Source organism: Vicugna pacos, chromosome 4, assembly GCF_048564905.1.
Source record: "Vicugna pacos chromosome 4, VicPac4, whole genome shotgun sequence".
Taxonomy (NCBI): domain Eukaryota; kingdom Metazoa; phylum Chordata; class Mammalia; order Artiodactyla; family Camelidae; genus Vicugna; species Vicugna pacos.
Window position 1 is genome coordinate 47,980,073 of NC_132990.1, and position 27,558 is coordinate 48,007,630.

General features: G+C 49.4%; 1 protein-coding gene across 4 annotated transcripts; it reads left to right on the forward strand.

Annotated features, from left to right (window-relative positions):
- The first annotated feature begins 72 nt into the window (after nt 1-72).
- TMEM8B (transmembrane protein 8B) lies at nt 73-26,612 on the forward strand. Of its 4 annotated transcripts, none has more exons than XM_031677289.2 (14): nt 73-146; nt 753-831; nt 5,108-5,297; nt 5,669-5,876; nt 11,901-12,034; nt 12,365-12,633; nt 13,246-13,571; nt 17,540-17,633; nt 17,792-17,915; nt 17,995-18,137; nt 18,339-18,517; nt 25,096-25,242; nt 25,364-25,480; nt 25,724-26,612. In XM_031677289.2, exons 7-14 carry the CDS (start codon nt 13,293-13,295, stop codon nt 26,258-26,260), a joined length of 1,620 nt encoding a protein of 539 aa, XP_031533149.1. In that variant the 5' UTR covers nt 73-146; nt 753-831; nt 5,108-5,297; nt 5,669-5,876; nt 11,901-12,034; nt 12,365-12,633; nt 13,246-13,292; the 3' UTR covers nt 26,261-26,612. The 4 variants fall into 4 exon arrangements, 3 of the variants coding, with proteins under 3 accessions (XP_031533149.1, XP_072815817.1, XP_072815816.1); XR_012072078.1 differs by lacking the exons at nt 25,364-25,480; nt 25,724-26,612 and adding exons at nt 19,115-19,180; nt 19,422-19,585; nt 20,221-20,341 and having other exon boundaries at nt 88-831; nt 25,096-25,220; XM_072959716.1 differs by having other exon boundaries at nt 88-831; nt 25,720-26,612.
- The last annotated feature ends 946 nt before the right edge of the window (nt 26,613-27,558 follow it).

Here is a 27,558-nt window from a genome sequence, read left to right on the forward strand (position 1 = left end):
GGGCGGGCTTTACTAACAAGGACCAATAGAATTAATCGAGGGGCGGAGCACCATATGACGTCAGGCCGAGGCCGCCGCCGCCGCGGGGCCTGGTTATCGCCGGTCCAGCGCAGCCCGGAGTCGCCCAGGCCTGAACTCCTACCCAGGTCCCCGGCCCTGCCCCAGCCGACCCGACCCCGGCCCCGGGCCCGCGAGGACACCGGAGGCACCCCCCGGGGGGTGGGAGCGGAGCCGCGGGTCAGCTCTGCGAGCGCCCCGCGCTGGCCTGTCCGGCCCCGCCCCCGCCCCGGGCCATGGCCCAGCCCTTGTCCCGGCCCCTTGTCCTATCCTCATCCAGGCCTTGGCCCCCGACCCCGCCCTCGCCCCGCTTTCCACATCAGGTCCAGCTCCGGCCTGGGTCCCAGCGAATGCCCAGATTCGGGTCCCAACTTAGGTTCCCCTTCCAGTCCCAATCCCAGTCCCTGGCCTGGCGCCCATCCCAGCCCCTGCCCCTGCCTCACCACTTTTCCCAAATCCCAGCCCAGCCCCTGTCCCAACCCCATTCACAATATTTGCTTAAGCCTGGGGCCCAACCCTTGCCTTTGCTCCAGTCCCCACCACAGCCCCTCCTTCCATCACATCCCCTGCCCTTGTACAAGCCCCAGTGTCCAGCCCAGCCCAACTCTGTGTCCCAGCCTTTGCCCTCATCTCTGTGTTTACCCAGATCTCTCCCACTGCCCACCCCTCTCTCTCATACCCTGCCCCTCTCCCAGCCTCGACTCAGGTCTGGGCTCCAGCTGCCACCAGCCTTATTGCTGCTGTTGCTGTTGTCTGTCCTTGGCCCAGGGGCTGGTGAGTGCAGAAACAGGAAAGACTGAGGCAGGGATGGGGTTCTGGCAGGGACGGGTGGACTGGAGGGATTCATCAGAGGTGGGACCTGGGCAACTAGATCACTGGCGAAGAAGAGAGGAGTAGGGAGGAGAGAAGTCTTACATAACTGAGAGGAATCAGGAGGGTCAGAAGAGCGGTAACTGATTTGAGGCTCAGCAGGTGGCTGATAGTCCCAAAGACAGAGACTCCAAGGTTTTCTTTCTTGGCGTCCATCCTGTCCCCACTTTGACCCTTGCTTTTCCAAGAAAGTCTTGAGGGCTTTGCTCCTGCTCATGAAGTTTGATGGGGGAGACATAGTCCCCCAGCAGAGAGCCTCTAGTCCATGTGGGAAGATCTGGACTAACCCTTTGAGGTACTGGGCATGCATTAAAACAGGTTGAGAAAGCTCTTTTGAAGATAAATGTGTAGCAAACAGATGGACGTGGATTAGTTGCCATTATGAGTTTAACTCTTGTCACAAGCCTCCTTTCAAATAAGCTTAATTTGCCTAGGAATAATTCCTGACACTTTTAGAGCAGGGTTGAAACTTGGAGACCATTTTACAGATGGAGAAATTGAGGCTCAGCAAGAGATCAGTTTGCCCAAGGTCATACAGCTGGTCAATGGCAGGTCTGGCGCTGGAAAAAGTTTTCCTAATTCCTATTCCATACTAGTGGATTTTTTTCCCCCCCACTGCAATAGGAAAACAGATCTAAGTGCAGAAAGACTCAAAGCATAGCCTATCCTCTCCCCTGTCTGCCCACAAGGGGGCTTCATCCACAAACTCCTCATTTGCCAGTTGTCAGCCCAGGGCCACCATCCAGTGAGGAAGTGACTCTAATAGGAGAGGGGGATACCCAACTTCCTGATGGGTGGAATGTGGGAGGAGGAGGGGGTCCTGGCTGTAGGAGATGTGCCATAAAGATCACTCTGTAATAGAGAGTCTTCATAGCCCCAACCCCCAGCCATCTCTGGTGGGTGGCTCTCTAGATGGGATGAAGATGTACCCAAGAAGTCTTCAGCAGTAACAACTAGCAGAGCAACTGGGGATGGGGGCTGCATTTCAGTGAGCTCTGGGGCCCTGGTTCAGTGCCCGAGGTTGAGGAGATCGATGCACACTAAAGCTTGCTGCCCCTGCAGAGATGTGCAAGCTCTATGTGGGTGCTCACTGTTATCTGGGCACTTATGTGTCTGTGTGTGTACCTGAGGGGTCTGTGGGAATGCTGGGCATGTGCAGTGTGTGTATATGCTTGTGGGTTGGTGAGCGTAGGCACGTGTGTGTTGTGTGGGGTGCATGTGAGCCCATGTGTCCTTAGTGCCTGTGTTGTTGTGTGAGGGGAGCTACATGTTGTGGCCTATGCATGCTCCTTTTCAGCTCTTCTTGCTCCTCCTGTAGACAGATTACTAAAGCGTCACCTTCCAAGTGGATGATCCCTTCCTTGGTTGGAGGCAATGCTGGATGCCTCCCACAACATACATAAATAACCCATCCGCCCCCAGCCAGGTCAGTTTTTCAATTGGGGTGAGAGGGAGTCCATTCTGTTGAGCCCAATTAATAGCTTCCATCCCTGTCCCCGCAGCTCCTTTGTTCATGAGCCCATTGAGCTAACACTGGGCTGACTAGGAGAGCAGGGTGACTGACAGCCACGGAGTTGTAGGAAGTTGAGAGGTGTGGATTAAAACAGAACTGTCCAGGAGCAGGTTCAAGTGCTTCGGGAGGATTGTAATGAGGTTGGAAAAGAGCACTGACTAGGCCTCACAGCAGGCAGGGCTGCCCTGACTGCTGTTACTAGTCGCTGGCCTGCAGGGGTGCTCTGTGACCTGGTGGTGGTGATAGGTTTTGCCTGAGGAGAGGCTGGCAGTGTCACAGGACCATGATAGCACAGTCAGCCTCAGTAAATCCTCAGTCTTTTCCTTAGACTTGTCTGACTGCAGTTGCATAACCCAGGAATGCCTTGCCATTATAGGAAATGACCTTTTGCTCTATTGTGTGCTGTGACTAGCAGGACCAGCTTCAGCTTGTGTGTATGTGTGTGTGTGTGTGAGAGAGAGAGAGAGAGAGAGAGAGACAGAGACAGAGGTGGTGATGGAGAATCACCCTGGCCTCATCCGGAAGTACTGGCACATTCAGGACAGGTTCATCTGAGCTTGGTTAGGTGCTTCCTCTGGGACCCAGCTCTGGAGGCCCTAGTGAAACCCTGAACCAAAGCTTGGAGTGAATGGGGCTGTGTTCGCTTTCTCAAACATCTGCCCTCAGAACGTCTATGTTCCTTCCAGCAAGCCCAGCTGCTTTTTATTCACTTTTCCCACCAGCCTATCCTGTGACCTCTGTAGCCCCTTGCTGCTTTGAGGTGGTGTAACTAGTTCCCCAATTCTCCAGTCCATGCCTTGTTCTTTTCATCACAGGGCTCTTTGTGCACGTCTGTCCATTGTTTCCCAAAGGTCATTAGCTGCTTTCACCACCAGCTCTCTGAGCATCTGCGCTGGGGGCCTGGCCAACGTTTATTCCCAGCAGTAGCAGTGGCCCGTCTGGTGACCTATCCCTGGTCCCAGCTTTGAGGAGGAGAAGCCCTTCCCTGACTCCAGCAGGGGGTGCACTAGCACCTGTGCTTTCCTGTGACTGTAGTGTCCAGGTTATTCAGCCCTCAGCTTTCTGCCTCCCAGCCAGGGCTCCTAGGAAACCTACTTTCCTCATCAGTTGGTTCGTTTCCTGTCATCCCTCTTGGGTACATCACCACTGCCCTGTGAGCCTCTCCAGTTCCTGGGCAGTGCTTAGCTTGCAAGGTGGCAGGTCTTCCTTGCTGACATTGAGACAGATTGTGTGATCTGAATTGGGCAGGCTAGTCCTTGGATGTACCCATGGCCTTTGAAGATGAGCACAGGCCAATCTAGGGCCAGTGATCTCTACCTGCATAGGACAACTCTGCAGGGTGACTTGAGGTTGCTGTAGTTCAGTGGGGCCAACCTTGTCCCATGTTCCCTCCTCAGCAGCCTCCCTTTCCAGATGTCCTTTCTCTGTTATTTCAAATACCTCAGTTTTGGAGTTACATCTCCCATCTCCAGGGGGTAGATGGTCAGAATAAGCAAGCCTGTGGGTATTTACTACTTGGCTGGAAACTTGGCTTCAGGGTCACCCCTACCTGATGCCCCTACTCTTGTTCTGAAGCGGCTTGAGTTTCCAACCTTCTCATATGTTCTGGGGACATCTTTCTGGGCTTTGCTGGGGCTGGTCTTAAGTCTCCAGAGCTGTCAGATTCCCTAGAGCTTTGCCTGCCATTTGGGGCTCTCTTCTATCCAGCTAAGCTGCTGCGTTCTTTTCACTGCCACAGCAGTCCTGGTCCCTATGTGTTTGCCTGGTAGCTGCTTTCACCAGACTTTCCTGGCCACTGGGCTCTGCTCCTAACAACCATGATCAGGTATCTTGGCTTTTCAGCTGCAGGGGACCACTTCCTCCCAATCTGCCAACCCTGGCCTGCTCTGAATATGAGTATTCCCAGGTGGTCCGAGATTCCAGTGGCTCACCGATTGACTGCCTCACGGGGCCTCCCTCCGGGAAGCGCCCCCGGCTGCTCCATCTGAATCCCAGAGGCCTTGCTGACTCTCCTTTCCCCTTCTCCTGGGGGCTCTTGTGGTGGCCTGCCAGCTCCTGTCCTTGCCTCTGCCACCCAAGCAGGCCCCTTGGAGCCTCACCACACTCGCCCCTCCCTACCACTGCCCTGAGCCAGTATACAGGCAGCTCTTGTGAAGCTTCTGAGGGTTTTTACGTCTCCTGACCGCAGGGGAACAGAGAGGGGAAGAAAATAAACAAGGAAGTTTCACAGTTCCATGCTGAAGCGCAAGCCCACAGGTGGAGTTCCCGAATGCTCAGTAGCCTAGGAGCCCATGCCAGCGCGCACCAGCCCCCCATCCACACCTTTGTTTTGTTAGGCATATTAAAAGAGAACAATGGCTCCTAAGTGAAGGGGCAGCTGTGGGGTCAAAAAAAGAGTCCTGGTTTTGGATTTAGACAGATCAAGGTTTGAATCCTCAGTTTGGTCTAGGTTTGAGCCTCAGTTTCCTTATCTGTAAAAAGAGGTCATTTTCCCCGAGGTCATTGTCAGGATTAAAGCAGATAATGGGGGCGGCAGGAGACTCGGTTCCTGGCTCAGAGGAGAGCATTTGTTGAGTTGGTGCTGTGTGTGGGGAGGACTGGTATGCCTGGGGCTTTCTGGCGAAGGCCTGTCCTACTTTGCTCCTCTCTCTTCCGCCTGCTCCCCAGGAGGCCTCTTCCTGACTGACTACTCCACCTGCTCACCCCGCAAGCTGAGTCCTTTCCGCTCCTTTGCCAGCACCGAGCTCTTCCACTTCCATGTTCCTGAAGACACATTCCTGGCTGTTTGGAACCTCATCATCTTCAAAGAGCAGGGGGGAACCTTTGGGGACCACTGCCCAGACCAAAGTGTGACTGTGTGAGTGTCTGAGTTAACCTCCTGACCCCCACTTCCAACCCCAGGCCACTTTCCAAACTAGAATGTGACTTCATGAGTATCTAAACTGACCTTCTGACCCTGACACTTGTCCAGACTGAAGTATGACTGAGTGAGGGCCAAGACCTCTGTCTCCTGACGATTCCTGACTGCTGTATGACTGTATGAGTGCTTGAGCTGACATCTTGCCTTTTATGTTCTGACTCCTGACCTGGACCCACTTTATTGCATGCGTCAGTCTGGAGAATCCACTTGTTTTACTGGTGATGAGTGACAGTGCTCTTTTCTCTCCCCCATTTCCTGCCCCCCACCCCATTGCCTGCTTTCCTCTTCTCTTCATTCTGGTCCTCCAGGTATTTCCGGTCCGGGGCACCCCCTGTCATCAATCCCTTGCACACACACTTCCCAGGGGACACAGCTGTGCCTGGGGTTTTCTCACTGACTCTCAGCTGGACACTGCCCAACCGCACCTCCGGCATCTTTAACGTCAGCAGCCCCTTACCGGGGGACTGGTTCTTGGCTGCCCACCTTCCCCAGGCCCACGGTCACATCTCTGTCAAGGTGGGTTGATGCTGTCCAGACAAGAGGGGCCAGAGCTGCTTCTCCATCTCTGGGCTACCTGGCAGACCAGCCTTGTGCCAGTGTGGGCAACAGCATGAGGGTGGCTGGGGTGAGGCATAGCTAGGGGTCAGCAGGTCATCTGGTAGGCCAGAGGCCGTGACCTGCAGGAGGCAGTTTGGGAACCTTAGAGGACATAGTGGGTTCAGGTAAGCTGAAGGGAAAGTCCAGAGTCAATCAGAGGCCCCAGCCCTGGGAAGTGGTATCCCTTCCTATTGGAAGGCGCAGGGTTAATCAAGGTGATCAGAAGCCAGCCAGGGACTGGTCAGATGCTGCGGCACAAACCCAGGACTAGTCTTTCTCTACATCTTGGTGATAGCTCTGCGGACTCTTGTAGGTTGCAGCCCAGTTGTTAGTCCATCTGGGAGAATACATGAGAATACATTCCTCATCTATCCTAATTTCAGTTCCCTGCGCCTTATGGAAGATGATAAGGGAACTCTGGGGCAGGGAAACCCTTTACTGTTAAAGGGAGATTTTAAGCAACTGGTGTCCAACCAGCTATTGCCTCTCTTTACCCCAAATATTGGCAGTGATTTCATAGAGCAGAGTTTATTAAAGTCTGGAGTGTTACAGGGTTAAGGTCAGGCTACTTCTCCATTCTAGTTTGGAGGGAAGGAAATGCCACAGAATTTTCCTGCCATTCCCATGTACTGGGCAGGCTAGACCACTCTGTTACAGTGAGAAGATCTAAAGGTTGCTTACTCTTGTCCCCTGGTGGGGAGGGAGGATGTGATGAGGTGGCCATGTCAGAGTGGGATGGCCATGTGTGTGGAGCCAGTGGTCAGGGCGAAGGACCCAGCATGAGCTGAGCTGGATTTAAAGAACAGGACCTGAAGAACTAGAAAATGGGTGGAGTTTGGCCATTGAGAATTGGGAGGGGCAGAAATTCCCAGTCAGGTGAAGTTTTGACCCGCATGTCTCTCTTCAGGGTGAGTTCCTTGAGGGCTCAGGCCCTGTGACTGTGTCGGACTCCCCTCTCCTCTTGCAATAGCCCAGCGTTCCAGGGTGTTATAATGCTTTTGAGTGAGCTGAGATTTACACAGGGACAAGTGTACAGGCACTGCTGTGGGCAAAGTTGGAAACTCAGGCTGAGGGAGCATCTCTAGGGCTCAGTGGTAGACCTGCTTTTCCTGGGAGTGATGTGCAGGAGAACTTCCTGTCCAGGCCTGGGAACTCTCCAGTGAGAACATGTTGGGAGCTCACCTGGAAATGGCTCTGGGTTCTAGGTTCTTGACTCTCATCAGAATCAAGTGTTCCTTTATTGGGAGGGATATCTGCTTAGGTCTGTGGCCAAATTCCAAAGACCTTGTTCCTGATCCCAACTCTGATCTTTGACTTTCTTTGCGAGAAGAGAAAATCCTTCTGAAGCCGTGCTTTAGTTATCCAAAAACCTTTCTGATTGAGTGGGACCAGCCTGGTGCCTAGGCCAGGGCTAGGATCATGGGAGCTGAAGCCTGGTTAGGAGAGGTCAGATCAGGCCCATTTGCATCTAGATATAGCAGTGGGGCCTGGGGAACTGGGTACCGCAAGCTGGAGTCCTAGCCAGCAGAGATCCCGGGGGCGCAGTGAGATTAGAGAGAAGAGGGCATAATTCCCTTGCCATGAGTGAACCCCCTGAGAGACATAGCTCTCCATTCAGGCCTGTTCTGGAGGTTAGGGGGCAAGGATCTTCTTTGTGATTCCTCTAAGAATTTGATTACCATTTGGAATATTCTGTGGGCCTCTAAGTATTCTTAAGTTCTCTGGTTGATTCCCTAGACTCAAGCCTGTGAGTGGATTGTCCAGAGCGCTTCTCCAGGGCTCTGTCTCTCAACTTGTCTCCTCCTTGTACCATGGTTCTGACTTCCCATGGGACTTGGCCAACAAAGGAAGTGGTGTGGGTTCAGGGATATCCTTGGGTAGGGACTGAAGAGTCCTGGCAATAAGAAGGCAGCACTGTTTCTAGGGGCCTCCTTAGCTTTGGGATGAGTTCAGGCCTCCCACTAGACCTTAGTCTTTGAGCACCTGCTTTGTTCCAGGCCCTGGGTTGGATGCTAGGGACACAGATAAATAAGATGTATATTAGTGAGATATTTTAGGAGGACAAAGGAGAGGTGGATGCCTCAGCTCGGTAGTGTGGTGGAGAAGTGGTTTTAGGAAACTGTTAGGAAGTGAGGCCTGATGTTGAGAAAGCTGGGAAGGGCACTCCAGGTGGTAGGAGTAGCATGGGCTAAAGCTGAGAAGGGAGAACTGAAGTGGTTCAGTGTGGGGCGGTTGTTGGGATGAGTGAGGGAGCTGGAGGGGTGAACAGAGGGCAGATCATAAAGGACCTAGAAGCTTGAACTTTATCCTGAGAGTGACTGGGAAGCCTTATGAGGTTGTAAAAGGGAAGTGACTTATCTGGTGCAGCGCTTTCCTGAGCTCTGGCCCCTGTGTCTGTGTTATTCACGACTGTATTCCTAGCGTCCAGCACAGAGCCTGGCACATTGTTGGGGCCTGGCAAATATTTTTTGCCCCTTTGCCATTTTCTCAAACTCATGTTGCCTAAAACTGATCTCGTTTCTCCTCCTTTCCTTTTCTTCTTATTTCTGTCAACCCCTTCTGTCTTGACCCATGCCCTCCGTCTCCTTGTGTTTCCTGTGTTGGAGCATATGTGCACCCTGTGGTGTCCAGCTGCCAGTCTGCCCTGAAGGGCTGGCCTTTGGGTTGTGGGTAACATCTGGCACCCAAATGGCTTATTAGGAATATGTTCTCCAAATGCCTGGGGCACAGTTCTCGTTGAGTGCTTCCTCTTCCCAGCTCCAAGATTTGAAAGTAAATAAAAGCAGATAAATAATGAAAACAACAGTGAGGAAAGCAAAGAAGCCGATTGTACAGAAGAGAAGATTCGGTTGAATCCACCAGCTAGGACCAAGCGCGGCTCAGTATCTCAAGTGTTGTGGTTAAAGTCTGCTAGCAGTCTTCCTTCTGCTCTTCTTCCTCCTTCTAAATTATTTTATTTGTATTTCAAATAGGTAATATATGCACCTGATACAACATTCGAAAGGTACAAAAGGCATACAGTGAAAAGTAAGTTTTCCTCTTCCCTTGGTCCCCGTTTAGTCCCCACGTCCCCTTTCCAGAGGTAACTAGTAACCAGCTGTTACCTAGTTACTCATATTACCCGTTCCGTCTTGAAACAGTTTCTCCTCTTGGCCTTTGTGACTTTACAGCACTGTCCTGGTTTTCCTCCTGCCCACCACCCACTCCTCTGTCTCCTTTCCTGGCTTCTCCTCTGCTTGATCTTATTCATGTTGTGATGCCCCAAAGCTTGGTCTTGGGAAAACTCCTTTTTATTTCTCCATTCTCTTGCTAGGTGTCTCCAGCACCGTGGTTTTAAATACTACCTATAAGTTCATGTTTTCCAAGTATATTGAGAAGGTCCTAATTTCTTTGAGTCTCAGACTTCATATTCGATGGCTTGCTTGGCATTTCCGATTGGATGCCTAAGGCCCATCTCAGACTTAGCAAGTACATATCCAGAGACTAATGTAAAAATCTCTTTGATTGCTAGTTCACGTCTCCCAGTCTAAGCCTCTTCTTTCTCTAATCTTCTTCTCAGTAAATGGCACTGCCATTTACCATTTGCTCAAGCCCCAGATTTAGGTGTCATACTTTATTCTCCTTTTTTCTCTTATTTCCACACAACTGATCTATAGGGAAAGTCTTGTTGACCGTACTACTAAAGCATGCACTGGGTGCACCTACTCTATTTCTGCCCTTAACACACCTCCCCTCAGCCTTCTGCTGGACCACCACAGTAACCTCCTAAGTGGACTCCCTGCTTCCACTCTTGCCCCCTGAAGTCTGTCCAGCGATTATTTACTTCCATGTTGATTGGTGCTGGCTGACTGTGGGCTGGGGCAGTGCTAAGTACTGAAATATTCCCACAGAGAAGGCCAGGTGTCTTTGGGCATCTTCAGTCTGCACACCTCACCCAGAGGCTCAGACTTTTCTGAAGACATCCAGCCCACCCATACTAGGACAGTCTAGGAACCAATCTAAGGCCTTCCACTCCAGCTTCTTTCAGATTGCTTCTCACTCCCCTTCTTACTTTTGGCCCTCTTAGTTTCTCAAGCTTCCTTGTTTTAGCGCTGTTCCTTTCATGACAAGGGATGTTGACTGAGTTTGGATTCTCTCACTTGGCTTCTGCCATGGCAGCTCTTGAGGATCTGACTTCTGGTGCCCTTTCTGTGGCCCCAGTACAGGGTGAAGGTCACTGCATCTTCCCTGCTCTCCACTGACTGAATGCTCCTATCTATAAGAAGGGAGTTGGATGTGCACATTATACAGTTTAAGGAAGGAGCACTTGTTAACCAGAGAGGTCCTGTCCACTATCCTTTAGTTAGGCCAACAGCAAGCAAAATGTGGAACAAAGTGTTTCTTCCCTCTGGACTGTCTAGTAAGGAAATGGGCCATTTTCTGAGTGTGAGTCCTCAGCCTTGGGGATCATTCACAGCAAGATTATTATGGTAGTGATTCCTGACCTTAGGAAGTGGGGTCAATGAAATAACTTGTGAGAGTATTTCTGGTTTTTAGTATTTGATATCAAAGATGAGGGACATTTGCTTTGGAAAGCAGAGATGGAGGTCTCTGAGTAACTAGATGGGTTCAGGAGCTCTCTGAAGGGACCCTCTTTTTGAGACCAGTTCTTTAACTCAATAGATATTTTCTAGCACCGAGTGTATGCCAGGTGGTGTGTTGGGCATTGGGGATGCAGTGATGCAGAAGGCAGAGGATAATGAGATGTTGCAGCATGGCATCCATCAAGGCCTCTTTCCAGCCTTGTGGAACTTTGCTAGAAGTCAGCAGACATGCCTTGGCTGGCTTATTCCATGGCAGGGAACTCAGTGGGATGTCAGAGCCTGGGATCTTTGTCCCCGAACAAGGTTAATGGTATGTCTTGGTAAGAATAACCACGTAAGTGAACAATAGCCTCTGGTTTATTGGGCATAAGGCCATTTGTTCAGAAGATGAGAGAAGCCTAATCAGGAGCCCCTCTTCCCCTGAACTGCTAGTATCGAGGGCCCAGATTGCTGCAAAGGCTGCAGAAGAGGAGCTGGAACAAATGGGACTGTGCTCCCTGAAAATGCTGTGGCTGCCTGGGCCTGGTGGTGTCACCTGAGTAGAGAAGTGCTAGGGATTCTATCCAGAAGTGCTAGGGATTCTATCCAGTGCTAGGGAGACGTGGCTGTTCTCCTCCAGTAACAGAAGAAACCCAGACTGGGGCAGAAGGAGCAGATGCATCTGGGGGCCCATGAGGCAGAGTGGTGGGAAGGGAGACAGAAGATAGGCTCTGCTTCATAAAGGTCAGAGCTGCCCCGAGCTGGGTTGATTCATTTATTCAGCAAATGTTCATCTGTGAAGGGTGCACTTTACATTAGGCTCTGTGTCTGGCAGACCAGGTTTCTGTTCTCGGGTTGCTTATAGTCTGGAGATTGCCTGGGAGGTAGAATGGCTCTTTCCTGGGGGTGTTTAAGTAGAGGCTGGACAAGCACTTGGGAGGGGCAGGTGGAGAATAAAGGAAATGAAAGATTCAGCTGGGGGAGGAGGGAGGTTTGGACTGGAGGCCTTTAAGGAGCTTTCCTATGCTCAAGGAGTGCTAGTGCTCTGCGTTCCTGAGGGCTTGGTCAGGGAATGGAGTGGTTCAGAATTACCTTGAGGGTCTGTCCAGGGATACTCAGGAGGAGGGATTGGGTTGGAGGAGGGTAGGCAGGGCCTGATTGTCAGGAGGGCCTGGTTTTGTGTCTCTAAACCTCAGCCAGTGCTGAGGGTCACAACAGATCCTGCAGACCTAGGAAGGACCCAGAGCTTAGAGAGACCGCAGTCATAGCCCCAGAAGCAGGAGGGCTGGAGGAGGTTTGTCCCCGTCCTCAGCAGGCTGTTTGCCTTGCTTTAGTGCACCTTTCTGTCTCTCCCCTCCTATCACCCCTGCTTTTGTCTCAGGGTCTACAGGATGAGTGTCAGTACCTCCTTCAGCCGCAGCTGATTGTCCGGCGTTTGCTGGACGTTGCCGTGTTGGTGCCTGGGCGACCCTCAGAACAAACCCTCTCCCCCCACAATCGCTCAGCCCTGTACAAGTAAGTGGAATGCTCCCCTAAACCGGGCCCTTCCTGTCTTCCTTCCCTGACCTCAAAAAGGGAACAAGGTTCTTTTGGCTTCTTAGCCTGCCTGCTGTTCCTGCTCTCCCTCCAGCCAGCCTGGACTGCTGCGCCACCCAGAGCCCGAGGGCTGGCCTGACCCTCCCTCCCTCTCTCCCAGGACAGAGGGGAAGACCCCCAAAAGTTCTCCTGCTCTCCTGTGTCCCTTACCTCTCCATGACCCCTTCTTCCCAGTGTTTCCCTCATCCTGTGTCCCTCTCACCTCTCTGTACCCTGTCTTTTCTTACCCCCAACCTCCCCTCTGCCCAGGGTCTTTGTGCCCAGCTTCACTTACAGGGTTTCAGCACAGCTGGTGTGTGTGGGGGGCCGAGGGGCATCTGCCTGCCCCCTGACACTGCGCCTACGTCCCAAGGCCCCACCCCTGCACAACTCAAGCTCTGTGGCCTGTGGAGGTACATCGGTATGCCAGCTGGAGCTGGCACTACCCCCCTGGGGGCACTGGGTCTACGTGCGTGTGGAGACACCATCGCGGGGCCCTGGCAGGACCATCCGCTTCCAGCTGTGTGTGCGGTTGCAAGGTTAGAAGCCCCACACCTGTCCAGCCACCCAGCCTGTGTCCACACCTGTAGCTGGGAAGGGGCAGGCATAGTGGCTGTGTTCACTGATCCTCAGCTATGTCCCTGTGACTTGACTTCCCTGACCCTACCCAGGCTCCTTCACACTCCCCAAAGCCCTCCTACTTGGAGCTTCCATTCGCTGGAAGGCCTTCAGATGGTTTTTTGGCACCTGACTGGAGGCTAACTAAGGGACCTCATTACTCTCCTTGATTTAATCTCTATTTCAGTGTCCTGGGGTAGGCAGGGACAGCTAGGACCTCTGGGTCATGTCCTTGCCAAAGCCCTTGCAAGTCAGTAAGAGGGTCCATCATCTGTTTCAGCCGTGTTCTCATTGCCCTTGGGGAGGGAGAGATGACCTTGATTTCCTCAACGTGACATTCTGTTAGCTGTGAACATTAGGAAGGCCCTGGACCCTGTCCTGTGAACTTAGATGCCAGACTCCTAGGAGACATTTGATTTTAGTTGTCACCCTCCTCACCCTTTGATAAATCCCGTCTGGCTCAGATCTTTTGTGGTGGGGCTGCAGGGCTGTGAGGGCGGCAGGCCCCAGCTCCAATTTTCTCTGCCCCACAGAGTGCCCACAGCCCAGCCTGTCCCGTGCCCTGGTCCCTGGAGCTGCCATGAACATGCCCCAGTCACTGGGCAGCCAGTCACTGCCCCCAGAGCCGCCATCCCTCGGAGCCCCTGCCGAGGGGCCTGGGGCCACATCCCCTCCCGAGCACTGCTGGCCGGTGCGCCCGACGCTGCGCAATGAACTGGACACCTTCTCCGTCCACTTCTACATCTTCTTTGGCCCCAGCGTGGCCCTCCCCCCTGAGCGTCCAGCTGTGTTTGCCCTGAGGCTGCTGCCAGTGCTGGACAGCGGAGGTGTCCTCAGCCTGGAGCTCCAGCTCAATGCGGTACTCTTTGTGGAGAACGGGGAGGTCGCCCTGTGGTGGAACCTGAAGGAGATGATGTCAGGGGTGAAGGGGCCCTACCTCCTCCAGGAAGCCTATCCAGGTTGCTTTCACCCAGTTTTATGGTTAGAGACCATGTATCAGCCCAATTCTGGTCAACAAATGTACCCTGAGTATTTATTGCAAATGGGCTAGGAAGCCAGGGCAGCTCAGAATGGTCCAGATTTTCCCAGTTTTGCAGGCCAACTTGCCACTCACTAAGGGCCTCTCTCTATGGCAGGTGTGGATTTTTTCTTGCAGATCTCCTGTGATGGGAGTTCACCACCTCTTGAGACCATACAGTCTGTACTTAGACAGCTCTGATTGCCAGAGGTATTCTTGGCATTCTGTTGAAGTCTGCCTCCGTGGATTTTTACCCACTGATCTTTGTTTTACCTCAGAAGCAATATCCAGTCATCTACCTTGTCCATTTTTTTAAATAAATAGACTTTATTTTTCAGAGAAGTTTTAGGCTTACAGAAAAACTGAGGAAAGTACAGAGAGTTCCTTTCTTTCCCTGCACAGTTTCCCGTATTACTCACATCATACCTTAGTGTGGTACATTTGTTGCATCTCTATCCAATTTTAACAGCCCTTCAGATGCCTCTCAATCTCACCAAAGCTGAACCTCCTCTTCAAACTCCACTCTCTCCTCATACTGCTTGTCACTGTGCCTCTGAAATAAGTGATCTGGGGTGGTCTGAGCTGGGTGGCAGGCAGCCTGAGATCAAGTTACCTCTTTCAGCTGCTGTCTCACACTGTGGGACTTGAGGCTTGTGGTGAACTAAGACCTCTGGGTCTTTTTCCTTTCCATTTTTTTTCTTCAAAACAATTGTATACATTTACTTTTTAATTATAGAAGTAATAGGATCACACATAAAAGCCTTGGAAAATAGAAGAAGGCACCCTAGTGCCTTATCCACATTGTCCCCCTAGTCCTTATCCACGTTGACTGCTGTATTTATCTAGTTGTAACCAAGGGGCATACGCATTTTCATGCCCTGAGCCTGGTACGTATAAACACTGCCAATTCCTATCTTGTGTTTTTGCAGTGTACTTTTTAACCCGAGTGGAAGAATTTATGTCCATCTTTGAGGCATTGCCTAATACTGGTTTGGGCCTTGGGTCTTCTCTGTTTTGTGTAACTCCCACACTTGAAAAGCTAGCCTTCTACATGACTTAGTCATTATTTTCAGCGTTGAATAAGACTGGGCTAAGGGCAGAGTTTTGTGTCAGGCCACTGGCAATTGTCTTGGGTTGCCATTGATCTAATAATTTAACTACTGTTCCCTCAGCCAGGAATCCTTTTAATTCTACTATCCCCCAGTTCTGGGGCAGGGACAGTTTTCCTATCAGCCCACTTGAGACCTGGTCTGTGGCTTGATGTGGTATTTTATGGGACATGGCTCAGAAGTTTCTAGTGGTCCTGCTGGTCAGGACAGAGCTGATTTCAACCCTGAGATGTTCCTTATTTGCATCTTGCTCTCTGATTCTGTTCTGGCTAAGAGTATATATTTTGTGTTTGCTTATTGCCATGACTTTGGGCAATGACAGTGAAGTCTTGATTTGACCTTGAAACCATAGAGCTTATATCAGAGGCCAGCCTCATCCATACTCTCTCTTCCTCAGGATCCTGAGAGGAGCGGCCCAGCCCTCGCTCCCTAACCCTATCCCTCTCTGCATTCTTGTCCATTTTCTCTAAAGGGCATGTGCTTACATTCCAGCCATCTGCATGCTTTGACACTTGCTGCATACCTCAGACAGCCTGTTATGTTTATTCTGAAAGGTATATTGGCACCTGTACTCTGATGTTTCCCTCCAAGTATTTTGATTTTTCCCTTGGATCAAGAATTGGACATTTGGATCAGAAAACTGCATACCTAGAGGACATTTTTGCTTGGCTCTCACCAGAAGGGCTTGTGCTGAATAATTTGGCAATTTGGCATATTGCCCTGGGCTTGCATTGAGGGAGGTTACGAGCAAGTTGTATGAAATTCACTCTGGCAGTTAAGGATAGGAGGCACTTAGTGCTTTTTTAAAAAATTTATTTCTTTTTATTGAGTTATAGTCAAGTTTACAATGTATCAATTTCTGGTGTACAACACAATTCTTCAGTCATACATGAATATACATATATTCATTTTTATATTCTTTTTTGCCATGAGCTACTATAAAATATTGAATATATTTCCCTGTGCTATACAGTATAAACTTGTTTATATTATATGTCAGTATCTGCAATTCTTGAACTCCCAGTTTATCCCTTCCCACCCTGCTCCTTCCTGGCAACCACAAGTCTGTATTCTATGTCTGAATCTGTTTCTGTTTTATATATAAGTTCATTTGTCTTTTTTTTTTTTTAGATTCCACATATGAGTGATGTCATATGGTATTTTTCTTTCTCTTTCTGGCTTATTTCACTTTGACATTCTCCAGGGACATCCATATTGCTGCAAATGGCATTATGTTGTCATTTTTATGGCTGAGTATTATTCCATTGTATAAACATACCACAACTTCTTTATCTAGTCATCTGTTGATGGACATTAAGGTTGTTTCCATGTCTTGGCTATTGTAGATAGTGCTGCTATGAACACTGGGGTGCAGGTGTCTTTTTAAATTTGGGTTCCTTCTGGGTATATGCCCAGGAGTGGGATTGCTGGGTCATATGGTAAGTCTATTTTTAGTCTTTTGAGGAATCTCCATACTGTTTTCCATAATGGCTGTACCAAACGACCCTTTTCTTGACACTCTCTCCAGCATTTATCATTTGTGGACTTTTGAGTGATGGCCATTCTGGCTGGTGTGAGGTGATACCTCATTATAGTTTTGATTTGCATTTCCCTGGTAATTAGTGATATTGAGCATTTTTTCATGTGCCTATTGGTCATTCATATGTCTTCATAGGAGAATTGTTTGTTTAGGTCTTCTGCCCATTTTTGAATTGGGTTTGGTTTTTTTCTTATTAAATCATATGAGCTGTTTGTATATTCTGGAAATTAAGCCCTTGTCAGTTTCATCTTTTGCAAATAACTTAGTGCTTCCTTGATTCAAAGTTAACTGAGAACCACCCTTTTGGGTGCAGTGCTTCTGAGATTGATTAACTTTTATCTTGTGAACTCGCAAATCTGGTCACTCATCATATTTCCTTCTTTGCTTTGGTTGCTTGGAAGTCAGCATCAAATATCTGGCCAATGTCTAGGGACAGACTTTGTTTTCCTATCCTGATTTGTAAACTTCCCTCATGCATTTATTTTATCCTATTATATGTATTTAATAAGCTGCCTCAAATCCTTCTTGAATGAGGTGATCTTATGGCTTCCTGTTACCTTTATTCTTGTGGACAACCCTTTCCATTTACTCTTGTGGATATCCGGTTTCTTTTCATCCCAGCCAGTTGCTACATTTAATCCCACAGGCATTCTGTTACTACTGTTCAGTACCTAGAATTTTTTTACCTGAGGATGAGTGCATTTCTTTACATGACTCTTGCCTTCAGGCCCAGGTGAAGATGTGAAGATGATTGATAAGCTTTACAGTTACCTTTGTTCACAACCAGTTTCTACATCCAGCAACAGTGCCCTTCCCCTTCCCCTCAACAAATTAGATAGACTGAGAAAGAGGGTGTTCTCTCTTGCCTGGACAGAATTTAAACCATTCTGCCCAAAGAAAAGATTAAGAATTAGCCTTGCCATCTTATCAGTCTTTGAAAGATCTCTGCTGTGGAAGATGGTGGTGTTCCCCAGTTTCTCTATTGTAAGAATGAAGGAGGTAGGGGAGCCTCCAGTGTGGTGAGCACCTGCCAGAATGGGGTGTCCAGTGACAGCCGGGAGGGGCTTCTGGGGAGGGGTTGAGAGGTGTAGGAGTTTGGAGGTGGTGGTAGGAGGACCTGGAGGGTGTGACAGCCTCATCTTTATACTTGCCCTGCCCAGAGCTCCCTGCACCAGGAAAATGTGACAGTGTTCGGATGCCTGACTCACGAGGTGCCCTTGAGCCAGGGGGATGCAGCAGTGACCTGTTCCAAAGGTGGGGTGAGGAATTGGGGAATGGGAGGGGGCTGGAAGTTTGGGGCAACGGGGAGGAGGGTATGGAAGAAGGGTGGTTGGGCGTCTGGGAAGTAGGGGTAGGTGGATGAGGGTTCTTTAGGTCCTGACCCCACAGTGCCCCTTACCTTCTCCCCTCAGAGTCCCTGGCCGGTTTCCTCCTCACGGTCAGTGCCACCTCCAGAGTGGCCAGGCTGCGAATCCCGTTCCCGCAGACGGGGACCTGGTTCCTGACCCTGCGCTCCCTGTGCGGGGTGGGGCCTCGGTGAGCAGTGCAGGGCGGGGCGGGGCGGGGCTGGGAGGATGCAACCCCAGGCCCCAGGTGACGGCCAGTTTGTGCGCAGGTTTGTGCGGTGCCGGAACGCGACGGCCGAGGTGCGGCTGCGCACCTTTCTGTCCCCGTGCGTGGACGACTGCGGGCCCTACGGCCAGTGCAAGCTGCTGCGCACGCACAACTACCTGTACGCCGCCTGCGAGTGCAAGGCCGGTGAGCGGCCAGGCTGGCAAGGGAGCCCAGCTGGGGACGGGAGGGAGGCGGCAGCCTGAGTTGCTGGGTTTGGAGAGAAAGCGGGGGCAGAGTGTCCCCTGGCCGTGGTGTCGGGCTTGGCCAGAGGCCGCCAGCAGAAGTGTCTGCTGAACCCATGGCTGCCTTCTGTCCTCTTCCATCCTGTGCCCTTCCCACTCGCAGGGTGGCGGGGCTGGGGCTGCACCGACAGTGCGGATGCGCTCACCTATGGATTCCAGCTCCTGTCCACACTACTGCTGTGCCTGAGCAACCTCATGTTTTTGCCACCCGTGGTCCTGGCCATTCGGAGCCGATATGTGCTAGAAGCCGCTGTCTACACCTTCACCATGTTCTTCTCCACGGTATGTGGCCTTCACCGAGTCCCTATCCATGGTGGTGGGTGAGGGTCTACATTTCCACCGTGGTTTCCACGAGTTTGGGGATGTCTACACTTTCATAGCATGAGGATGGCTCCTCTAAACTGTGGCTTCTACAGCAGTACTTCCTGGCCGTTTCATATACATAGCATGCATAGAACATGGTAATTTTTGTAAGGTATTTGGGGTAAAGGAACTACGCTGTTTGTGACTTAAGGTAACAGCCACTGGAGACAGTATGGGTCTCCAGCTGTCCCCCATCCTGCCTGTCTACATTAAGGGCAGAGGGGACCTTTACCTCAACACACTGGCTGAGAACCCCTGACCTACAATATGGAGTAGTGTGTACACATTCCCCCTGAAATGCTGCATCTAGGGATCTTTTCATCTCATCCCTGGGCTCTTGGCATCTTGTGATACATAGGGCCTACCTATGAGCACTGCAAACATCTTAGGTGGATCCAGACTTTTCCTCATGTTTTAGTGACAAGGATGTCTTAAAAACTAATACATGCCTTGCTGTTGTCCAGCATGAACGGATCAGACACATGTCCAAATTACAAATATCTACTTATCATCTAGGAGAAAGAAGGGGCAAATGTCCTGAGACGGAGGATCATGTCCTAGGTCCTGGACGCTCCTCCACAGGTGAGGATGAGTGGGCTGTACCATGCCGTAGAGAGAGACCTTGGCCCCTTAAGCTTCATGAGAAAAGCACACCCCAATTTTGTTTCACTGGGCCCTTTTTTAGACCTGCTCTGACAGTGCCTCATGCTATTTTATGTTAGACACTGTTTCTCTTTTTTTGTTGCCAGACACCCTTTATACTGTTGCTCACCAAATCCTCTAGCAATAGCTGTTTCACCAGTGCCCTTTTGGTTATGTGCAGATCTGACATGGTTCACAGTTAGTAAGAATACCTAAGTGGGGCGAGCGTGTCCATTCTCCTGCACTTCGCACAAGCATCCTGGGCATTGGCTCCAGAGTTTGGTACCAGATGACTCCTCATCTTCGGGATTTGATGGCATATCAACCAGAAAAGACCTTCCCCTGGTAGGAATGCTGGGGGAGCCGAAAGTGCCTGGCACCACACACAGAGCTTCCACTTTCTTAAATGAGGCAATAAGCAAAGATCAAGGAAAAGATACTGGCTCTGAGGGGTTGCCTAAAGTCCTGCTCTAAGTCCTGTTCTTTTTCCACAAGGGCCAAAATGGAGAGCTGCTTGTGATTCAGTTTTCCCAGGGAGGTTCCCTGGTATCCCTCTTTCCCATTCATTATTTAGTTTAGACTTATTTCATTCCTCTGTATCCTCCATCTAAAGGCCCGTTGGTCATATCAAGGTATCAGTACCAGCACAGTAGATGACAGTCTTCCCTGTCTTCAAAACCTTGGAGTAGTGCGTCAGGTCCCATCCAGGGCCTGGTAGCTCTGTTCTTCAGGAGTTTAAAATGCAAAATGTAAATATGTAAAATATGTTAAGAAAAAAACAGGCCACAAACCCAGTACTTGACTTTGTATCTAGCTGGACAGTTCAGATAACACTAACAGAAAAATAACATCTCCTGAGTACATGCTGTGTGTCAGACACTGCTCATCAACTCCCCCCAATAATATTGTAATAATAGGTAATAGGTAATACAATAATAATAATATTGTAATACTATATTGTCATCATCCCTTTTTTGCAGATGAATTTAAATACTTTACCTAAGGTCTGAGTTGAGTGGTACAACCAAAATTCTCACTCAGCCTGCCTCCAGAGCCTCTCATGTAATCACTGAGCTGTAGTGTTCCCCTTGCACCAGGACAGTGAGTATGCATTGATACTTTTCTAAACTGACTTCAGTTTCTCAGAATTCTTGGAGTATACAGAGAAACTTATGACCTTGGTTTAGTAGTTCTCAAATTCTTAAAATGTAAGAAGAGCCATTCAAAAGATCAGAAAATATAACTAAACCAAATACAAGAAATCACAGGGAAAATAAAACAGGCATTGCACCTGAAACCCATATGGTTCAAGCCACATGTCCTGCAGGGCTACTTGAGTCCTCATTATTGGATCCCAGAAGACCCAGACAGAGCTGACATCCTGGGGCCCCTGCAGCCCCCTAGCTGATCGCTGAGATCCTGGCTGCAAGTCTACCTCCTTATTACCTCTTCTGTTTCTCATAGCATCATACAAGTAATACTCAATGTCCCTTGGCAAAATTCCATGACTGTTGCCAAGGGGAAACGGAAGCAGAAAATAAGAAACAGCAATAGGTTTCTTTCTATCTTGAGTGCTAATATTCCTGGATTGCCTGGATTGAGTATATTTGCATTTCCAGTTTTAAATTCTGTACTGCCTGGATACTCTGTTTTGGAGCATTAGATGAACTGTGTAGTTATGTTATAAAAATATAAAATCCACAGGAAAAAAACAATTTAGGATAATTTTCCAAAATTACCTTTTAAGTAAAAAAAAATGCAAAGCTGAGGAAAGTGTCAAATTAGATTAGATTACACTGATAGAAGCCAATTTGTAGTCTGAATTTCTCTTCTTAAATCCCCCAATATTTCTGTGTTATTTCTACCACTTCTTTTTAATGCTATTGACAATGGGAATACTAATCTAAAAATTAGTCCACAATTTTCAGTGAGACAATACTGCAACATATTTTTGTGTGTATATGTATATATGTATGTATATATATATATATATATATATATTTTTTTTTTTTTGCATGGGGGAAAGTTTATTGGTGTGGGGATATTCTTCCATGGGTATACATGGCATGAAGTGTAAGATGACTAAAACCTTAGTGAGCACATACTGTGTGCCAAACAGACAGGAGAGTATTCCAGACATTCAGGGTAGAGTCTCCCAGGTGCCACTGTACATGACTCAGCCTTCAGTAGCCCATTCCAGAGTTCTGTTGAGCCAGTTGCTTCTAGGTTATGGATAAATGGTTACTCCAGTGAAATCTATGATGGTGGGCAATTTGCTTTACCTTATTTACTATAAATTGTGTCTCCTGGTTAGAGATGGTGATAGATGGGGTGCCATGGCAATAGATAATGGATTCTGCTCCATGCGTTAATAATAAAGCAGGCTGAAGCACTGTGGGTAGAAGAGACAGATATATACCTAGAATATATGATGACAAGATGCTGTCTCCTCAGGGTTGAGAAGTTTCAATGAAGTAAGCTGCCACAAGTTGTTGGCCGGTTTCCCTAGTGAATCGTGCCCTGTGAGGGAGTCAGTGATGGACTTCACTGATGGCATTTTCGGACATTCAGCAGTGACAGTAGCCAGATCAGTACTGGTGAAGTGTAGATCATGTTGTTCACTTCACACGGTAATTTTAATTGGACTCTACTCCTACATGTTTTCTATGACCTTAATCTCTCTGACCTCTTAGTGTACTTGGAGAATAATCAGTCATAGAATATTAGAGAGATGATTTCCCTCCAATCTGCTTCAGAGCTGATTTCTCCATTTTTCCCCACTCTTTTTTTTCAGTGCGGAAATTCTTAGGAGGAAATCAGCCTTCAATTAATTACTTTCTTAGATGTGTTTTCAATATTAAGTGATTCAGCTTTGCTTTTTTTCTGCTGGCATATATCCGCTCTTATTTGAGGTTGAAGGGTTTATTCCAGAAATGTTTGGCCAATTCCTTCTATATGCTTGAAAGTCAGGCATATGGATCAAGTGCTTGGTGAAGCTGCAAAGTAAAATTAATACTTTGAAATAAAATTCAAATCATAAAACAGTATTGGGTAATTCAGTGAGCTGTAGTACTTGTATCTGGTCTTGGAAGTAGAGAAGTAGAAAAAGACCAAAATATTGATTTGTTTAGGAACCAAATTAACTCCCAATTAATAACATATGAGAAAGAAAGAATTGGAAAATAAACCTTTTTGGCATATTCAAGCATTAATTCTAATGCTGATGTGGACCCATATGAAAAGTCAGAGTTTCCCAGTCAGAACTCATTTTCTCAATTTAATAATACATGAGAAGGATCCATGTCCCCAGACTTGTAAACCCTCTCTAAAGCCTGGGATACTCACTTAAAACGCAATCATTCCAAAACAGGCTCTTCCTGAAGGGACAACATGCTTTACCTCTGAAGCGAAGGAAAAGAAAGAAGATAGATACACAAGTTTAAGACCTGCAGTTTGAAATTTGAGGGAATTGAACCCAGGGTTTTGCAATTCCAGTTAATATCCCTAAGTTTTTTTAAAATTTCTTTTTCTAAACTCCTATCTTCTTATATAAAGCCCTTATATTATTATCTTATAGCCCTTATATTACATAAGGGCTATATGTTATATAATACTATTATATAATATAAGGGCTACAAGATAATAATACTAAAAGATTATATATTATGTAATAATAATTTTTATTATCTTATAGCTCTTATATTGTTCACCCTTTCTCCTCTGTTGGTTAAAGTTATAAATTTTGTAATTTGAATGACAGGTGCAATCTTCAACAGGTTGAAAAGAAACATTAGCAGTTTCTTCCTCATCCTTTGTCTCTTGAGACTGAACTTTTGAGTCTGTTTTTCCATTCTGTTGGGGGAATTCTACTGGGGGCACCTCTGCATCTGGTCTGGATTCTGTCAGTTTTCACAACAGACCTGCTTCCGTTTCCCACTCGCTTTTATTTAACGGCTCTGCTATGTGATTGAAATTGGAGTGTCATGGTTTGTGATACAGGTTCAGGATATAACGCTCCTTTTCCCTGAACTCTGCTTCCTGACCTCACTGCCACCTTCTTGTTCTCAACTCTTAACTTGTTCAAATAGGAGACTAGATTTCTTTCACTTCCACTCTCCTCAGAAGTTACCGAGACCCTATTGCTGTCAGTGAATGGACAACTTGTGTTGCTCCACTGTCCCTGTCCTCAGCTGTGTACTGGATATCACAACCACACCCAGAGCCGTGCCTCTAGAGGCCTGGATACCTGTCTCACTGAAGTCTGTAAGGCCACCTCTTTTTTGGGCTCAGAGCCCTTGTGACTTAGGGTTGCCTATTAATAGCATGATGAAGAAACTGATGTGGGCTGAAAGTAGTGACTAAAGGGCCCCTCCAGTTAGTGATCAGGCCACTTCAGAGGCTACCTTTGGATGGTAAATGCTTAGCCTTCCTGCCCCAGCTTCAGTTCAGCCAAATGCATTTCAGCCCAATCCTGGCAATTACACAGGGTTGTCTCTCCTATCAAGAGATGCCCTCAGTAGCCATGGCTCCCTGAGCACTGGGGTACAGTGCAGGGGACAGAGGTCAAACAGATTGATTCACAGAATCTTAAGAAACTTTCTTGATCCCCTAAAATCTGCTGGCATGTCTGAAGCTCAGCTCCGATGAGTAGATTTTGATCAAGTTTATATAGGTCAAAACCTTTTCTTTTCCCATTACAGCTTTGAGATTTTCTTCTTAACCCTGCTTCCATCACCATAACAACCTATTCTTCCTGACATCTAGCAGGGATGCTGTCAGGAGATGGCAGGAGTGAGCGTGCCACTGTGATGCTTGATCTCGGACAGAGCTTTTTGTTTTCAGAGGTCCTACCCAGTTTCTTTTCTCTGGATGGGCTCGTAAGGCACATGACACAGAGGGAGGCGTGTTCCTGTCATCTTTGCCTCAAAGATATTCTTAAAACCATATGTGGTCTTAGTGTTTGGCATCAATAAGTACTCAAATCACATAAATTATATTCAGAAGTTTAGAGAAAGGTGACAGCAAATGTTCCAAGACAAAATGAACTTGAATTCAAGTTCTCCTTGGGTAACCCTTTTCACAAATAAGGAGATGCAGGCTGCCCGAGGCCGTGATAGCATCGTTTAGAGAGGCACAGGAGTGGAGACCACAGACCCAAGGGCTGACAGGAGACCTTGGTTTCTTAACTGGGGTGCCCAGTATAGCTTGTTCCAGTTCTATTTGTGTCCCCTGTACCCCCTTTTAAGTTCCTCAGCACTCTGTTCTTTACCGTGTTTCCCATGGTGTAGGGTGGGTGAACACTGTCCCTTCCCCATGTTCTTCCCCATGCTGTAAAGTGCCATGCACTTCTCCATGGCTTTAGGGACTGCCTCTTTTCTTACTGTGTCCCTGCCCATGGCATTGGGTGGGAGGGGATGCAGAGGGCCAGTTAGTGCAAGGTCTGAAGGTGAAGCATAACTCAGAGTTTGAGCTACCAGGAGAGACTGGGGTGTGGTGGAGGCTTGGGGTCCAGATTGGCCAAGGTTATAGGTGGGACAACCTATGTGAGCACAAGGAGATTTAGGCAAGGATTGGCCTCAGCCTGGGAGATCTGGACCCCCTGGCCTGGTGCTCTCCACAGCACATTCCAGAAGCAGGCAGATTAGGAAGGTGAGGGTGAGGGTCAGGACTGCCAAATACATTCAGCTTGAGAGAGACTGGGCCTCTCTACCATATTCTTCTCAGGAGTGGGGTCGGACGTTTCCCAGTTCTGCTTAGTCTGTGTCCTCTGACTTCCCTCGTGGCCTCTCTCTCCAGCTTTGTGGACCTGAACCTCTGCCCCACGTTCTCTCAATGCCTGTCCTTTCTCCCCCCAGTTCTACCATGCCTGTGACCAGCCAGGCATTGTGGTTTTCTGCATCATGGACTACGATGTGCTGCAGTTCTGTGATTTCCTGGGCTCCTTAATGTCCGTGTGGGTCACTGTCATTGCCATGGCTCGTTTACAGCCTGTGGTCAAGCAGGTCAGTCCAGAGTGGGCCCCGGGGGACAAAGTCTAGGTGAAACCCACTCCCATCCTCCCCCGGAGGCATTGCCAAGTGCCTCTCACTGCCTGGCCCAGCCCCTGGAGACCTCTTTCTCTAGGTGCTGTACTTGCTGGGGGCTATGCTGCTGTCCATGGCTCTGCAGCTTGACCGGCATGGACTCTGGAACCTACTTGGACCCAGCCTCTTTGCCCTGGGGATCTTGGCCACAGCCTGGGTAAGGTTGGGAGGGCTGGGGGAGAGGGGAGGCCCCAGCAGGACTTGGGTGCAGAGACTTGGGTATCTGGTTTCCAGTTTAAGGAAGGTGGGCTTGGATCCTATGGTCAGTGCCCAACTCCAGTCTTGGCAGGTGCCTTCAGGTCACAAGCAGGGCTCAGGGGAAGCCTCAGAGTGACTGGCTCTGGCTAGGGCTCCAAGGCCTCACTTTCCTGAGCCGCACTTCTCTGCCTCCCTCAGACAGTACGCAGCGTCCGCCGCCGGCACTGCTACCCACCCACGTGGCGCCGCTGGCTTTTCTACCTGTGCCCAGGCAGCCTTATTGCAGGCAGTGCCGTCCTGCTCTACGCTTTTGTGGAAACCCGAGACAACTACTTCTACATCCACAGCATTTGGCACATGCTCATCGCTGGCAGTGTGGGCTTCTTGCTGCCCCCTCGTGCTAAGACTGATCGCCGAGTCCCATCTGGAGCCCGGGCCCGGGGCTGCGGTTACCAGCTGTGCATCAATGAGCAGGAGGAGCTGGGCCTTGTGGGCCCAGGAGGGGCCACAGTCAGCAGCATCTGTGCCAGCTGAGAGGGGCTTTGGGCTGGCCCTTGGGGAACGTAGACCCTTCCTAGGGGCAGAGAGCCCTTCCTGGGGTTCTTCCTGGGAGCATGGAGACCTCTCGGGGGTAAGAGACAAGTTGTATTTCTTGAGGATATGGAGTCTTTCTGAAGGACATGGACTCTTCCAGGGACCTGGCACACTTCGCGAGGGCCTGGAGTCCTCCTGCATCTAAAGGACTGGAGCCTGTGCCGGGCCGCAGAGCCCCCTGAGGACCAAGGAGCCCCTCCTAGGGGTGTGGACCCCCCCCGAGGACATGGATTTCTTCCCAGGGAGACAGAGCCATCTCAGGACATGGCATCATCCCTGATGGAATGGAGTGCATCTTGGGGAAGCTGAGTCTCCGAATATTCCCAGCAGCTCAGCAACTCTGGCCTTAGGGCTCCCTCCCAGCGGCAGCATCTGGGCTGTGCTGTGCTGGGAGGGGATTGCAGGACAGCCGGGGCTGGGGCTGGGGCTGCCATGGCTGGTATCCTGAGTTGATGCAGGTGGAGTCTTTGTGTCTCCAATGAAGTACTTGCTGGTTCTGTACTGCCTTTTTTCCTGGGGGCAAAGGGTATGGGGAGGGGAAGGAACGAGGACCTTGTGGAAATCCAGCAGGGCTGACAGCCCAGCTGGAATGAGCCGCTGAAGCTACTGCTTGAGGCTCTTGCCCCATCATGTCAGGCTGCAGCAGCTGGGAGCAGCGAGGGGTGCGCGTGCAGACGTGCTGTGATGATTTAAATCAGTGAGACAGACCTCCCTTGTGGTGTCCACACCAACAGGGAAGGAAGCTGAGGGCTCAGGAAATTGGGCTAGCAGGTACAGATCTCAGATGTGCAAGAAATATCAGAAGAATGTTACTTCTATTTTGAGCCCCCATTTTGCCTGCGTGCCAGAAACATAATCTTTTGTCATTTTGGGATTTCTTCTCTTTCTACAAAGGTCACAGCTGAGTCCCGAGGATCTTATATAATGCCAAGATGTTGGAAGGCCTTCCCTCTGGTCAGCAGGGTCCAAACTGCAGCCATCCCCTGAGATTTCTGTCATCCTACCTGGTCACCCATCAGCAGTGCAGGCAGGTCATCCCAGAGTGGTTTCTTGTCTCCGTCTGCATAATCCTTTTCAGTCCTGAGGCTCTCTCCATCACTTCTGTGCCATCTGCAAAGACCTGTGAGACCTTGGATCCCTAGACACACCTTGAAGCTATTTCCTGGGATCCTGCTCTGCATTTTATTTGACCATCAAGGCATGAGTTGTTCCAGTTTTCAGATCCTGGAAACCCATCCAGGGTCTTGGCCTGGAGAATGGGTCTTAGGGCCCTTCCCTTTGGGAGCCCTCTTGTGCCAACACTCTCACAATGTCCCCTCCTCCTCTCTCTTCCTTCTCCCTGGCTTAGGGAATCTTATTCATCTGGAGGTGAAAAGCCTACTTTTCCTTATGCTTTCTCCCAAAGATTTTGTTTATGCCTTAGGTCTCTTCTGTTCCCTTTAG

What these genes read in the sequence shown, in the direction of transcription:
- TMEM8B (XM_072959715.1), top strand. Translation starts at nt 294, where the DNA reads ATGGCCCAGCCCTTGTCCCGGCCCCTTGTCCTATCCTCATCCAGGCCT. An exon ending in AATCGCTCAGCCCTGTACAA is followed by an intron (nt 12,035 to 12,364) that starts GTAAGTGGAATG and finishes CCCTCTGCCCAG; the next exon opens with GGTCTTTGTGCCCAGCTTCA. An exon ending in GGATCTTGGCCACAGCCTGG is followed by an intron (nt 25,481 to 25,723) that starts GTAAGGTTGGGA and finishes TCCCTCAGACAG; the next exon opens with TACGCAGCGTCCGCCGCCGG.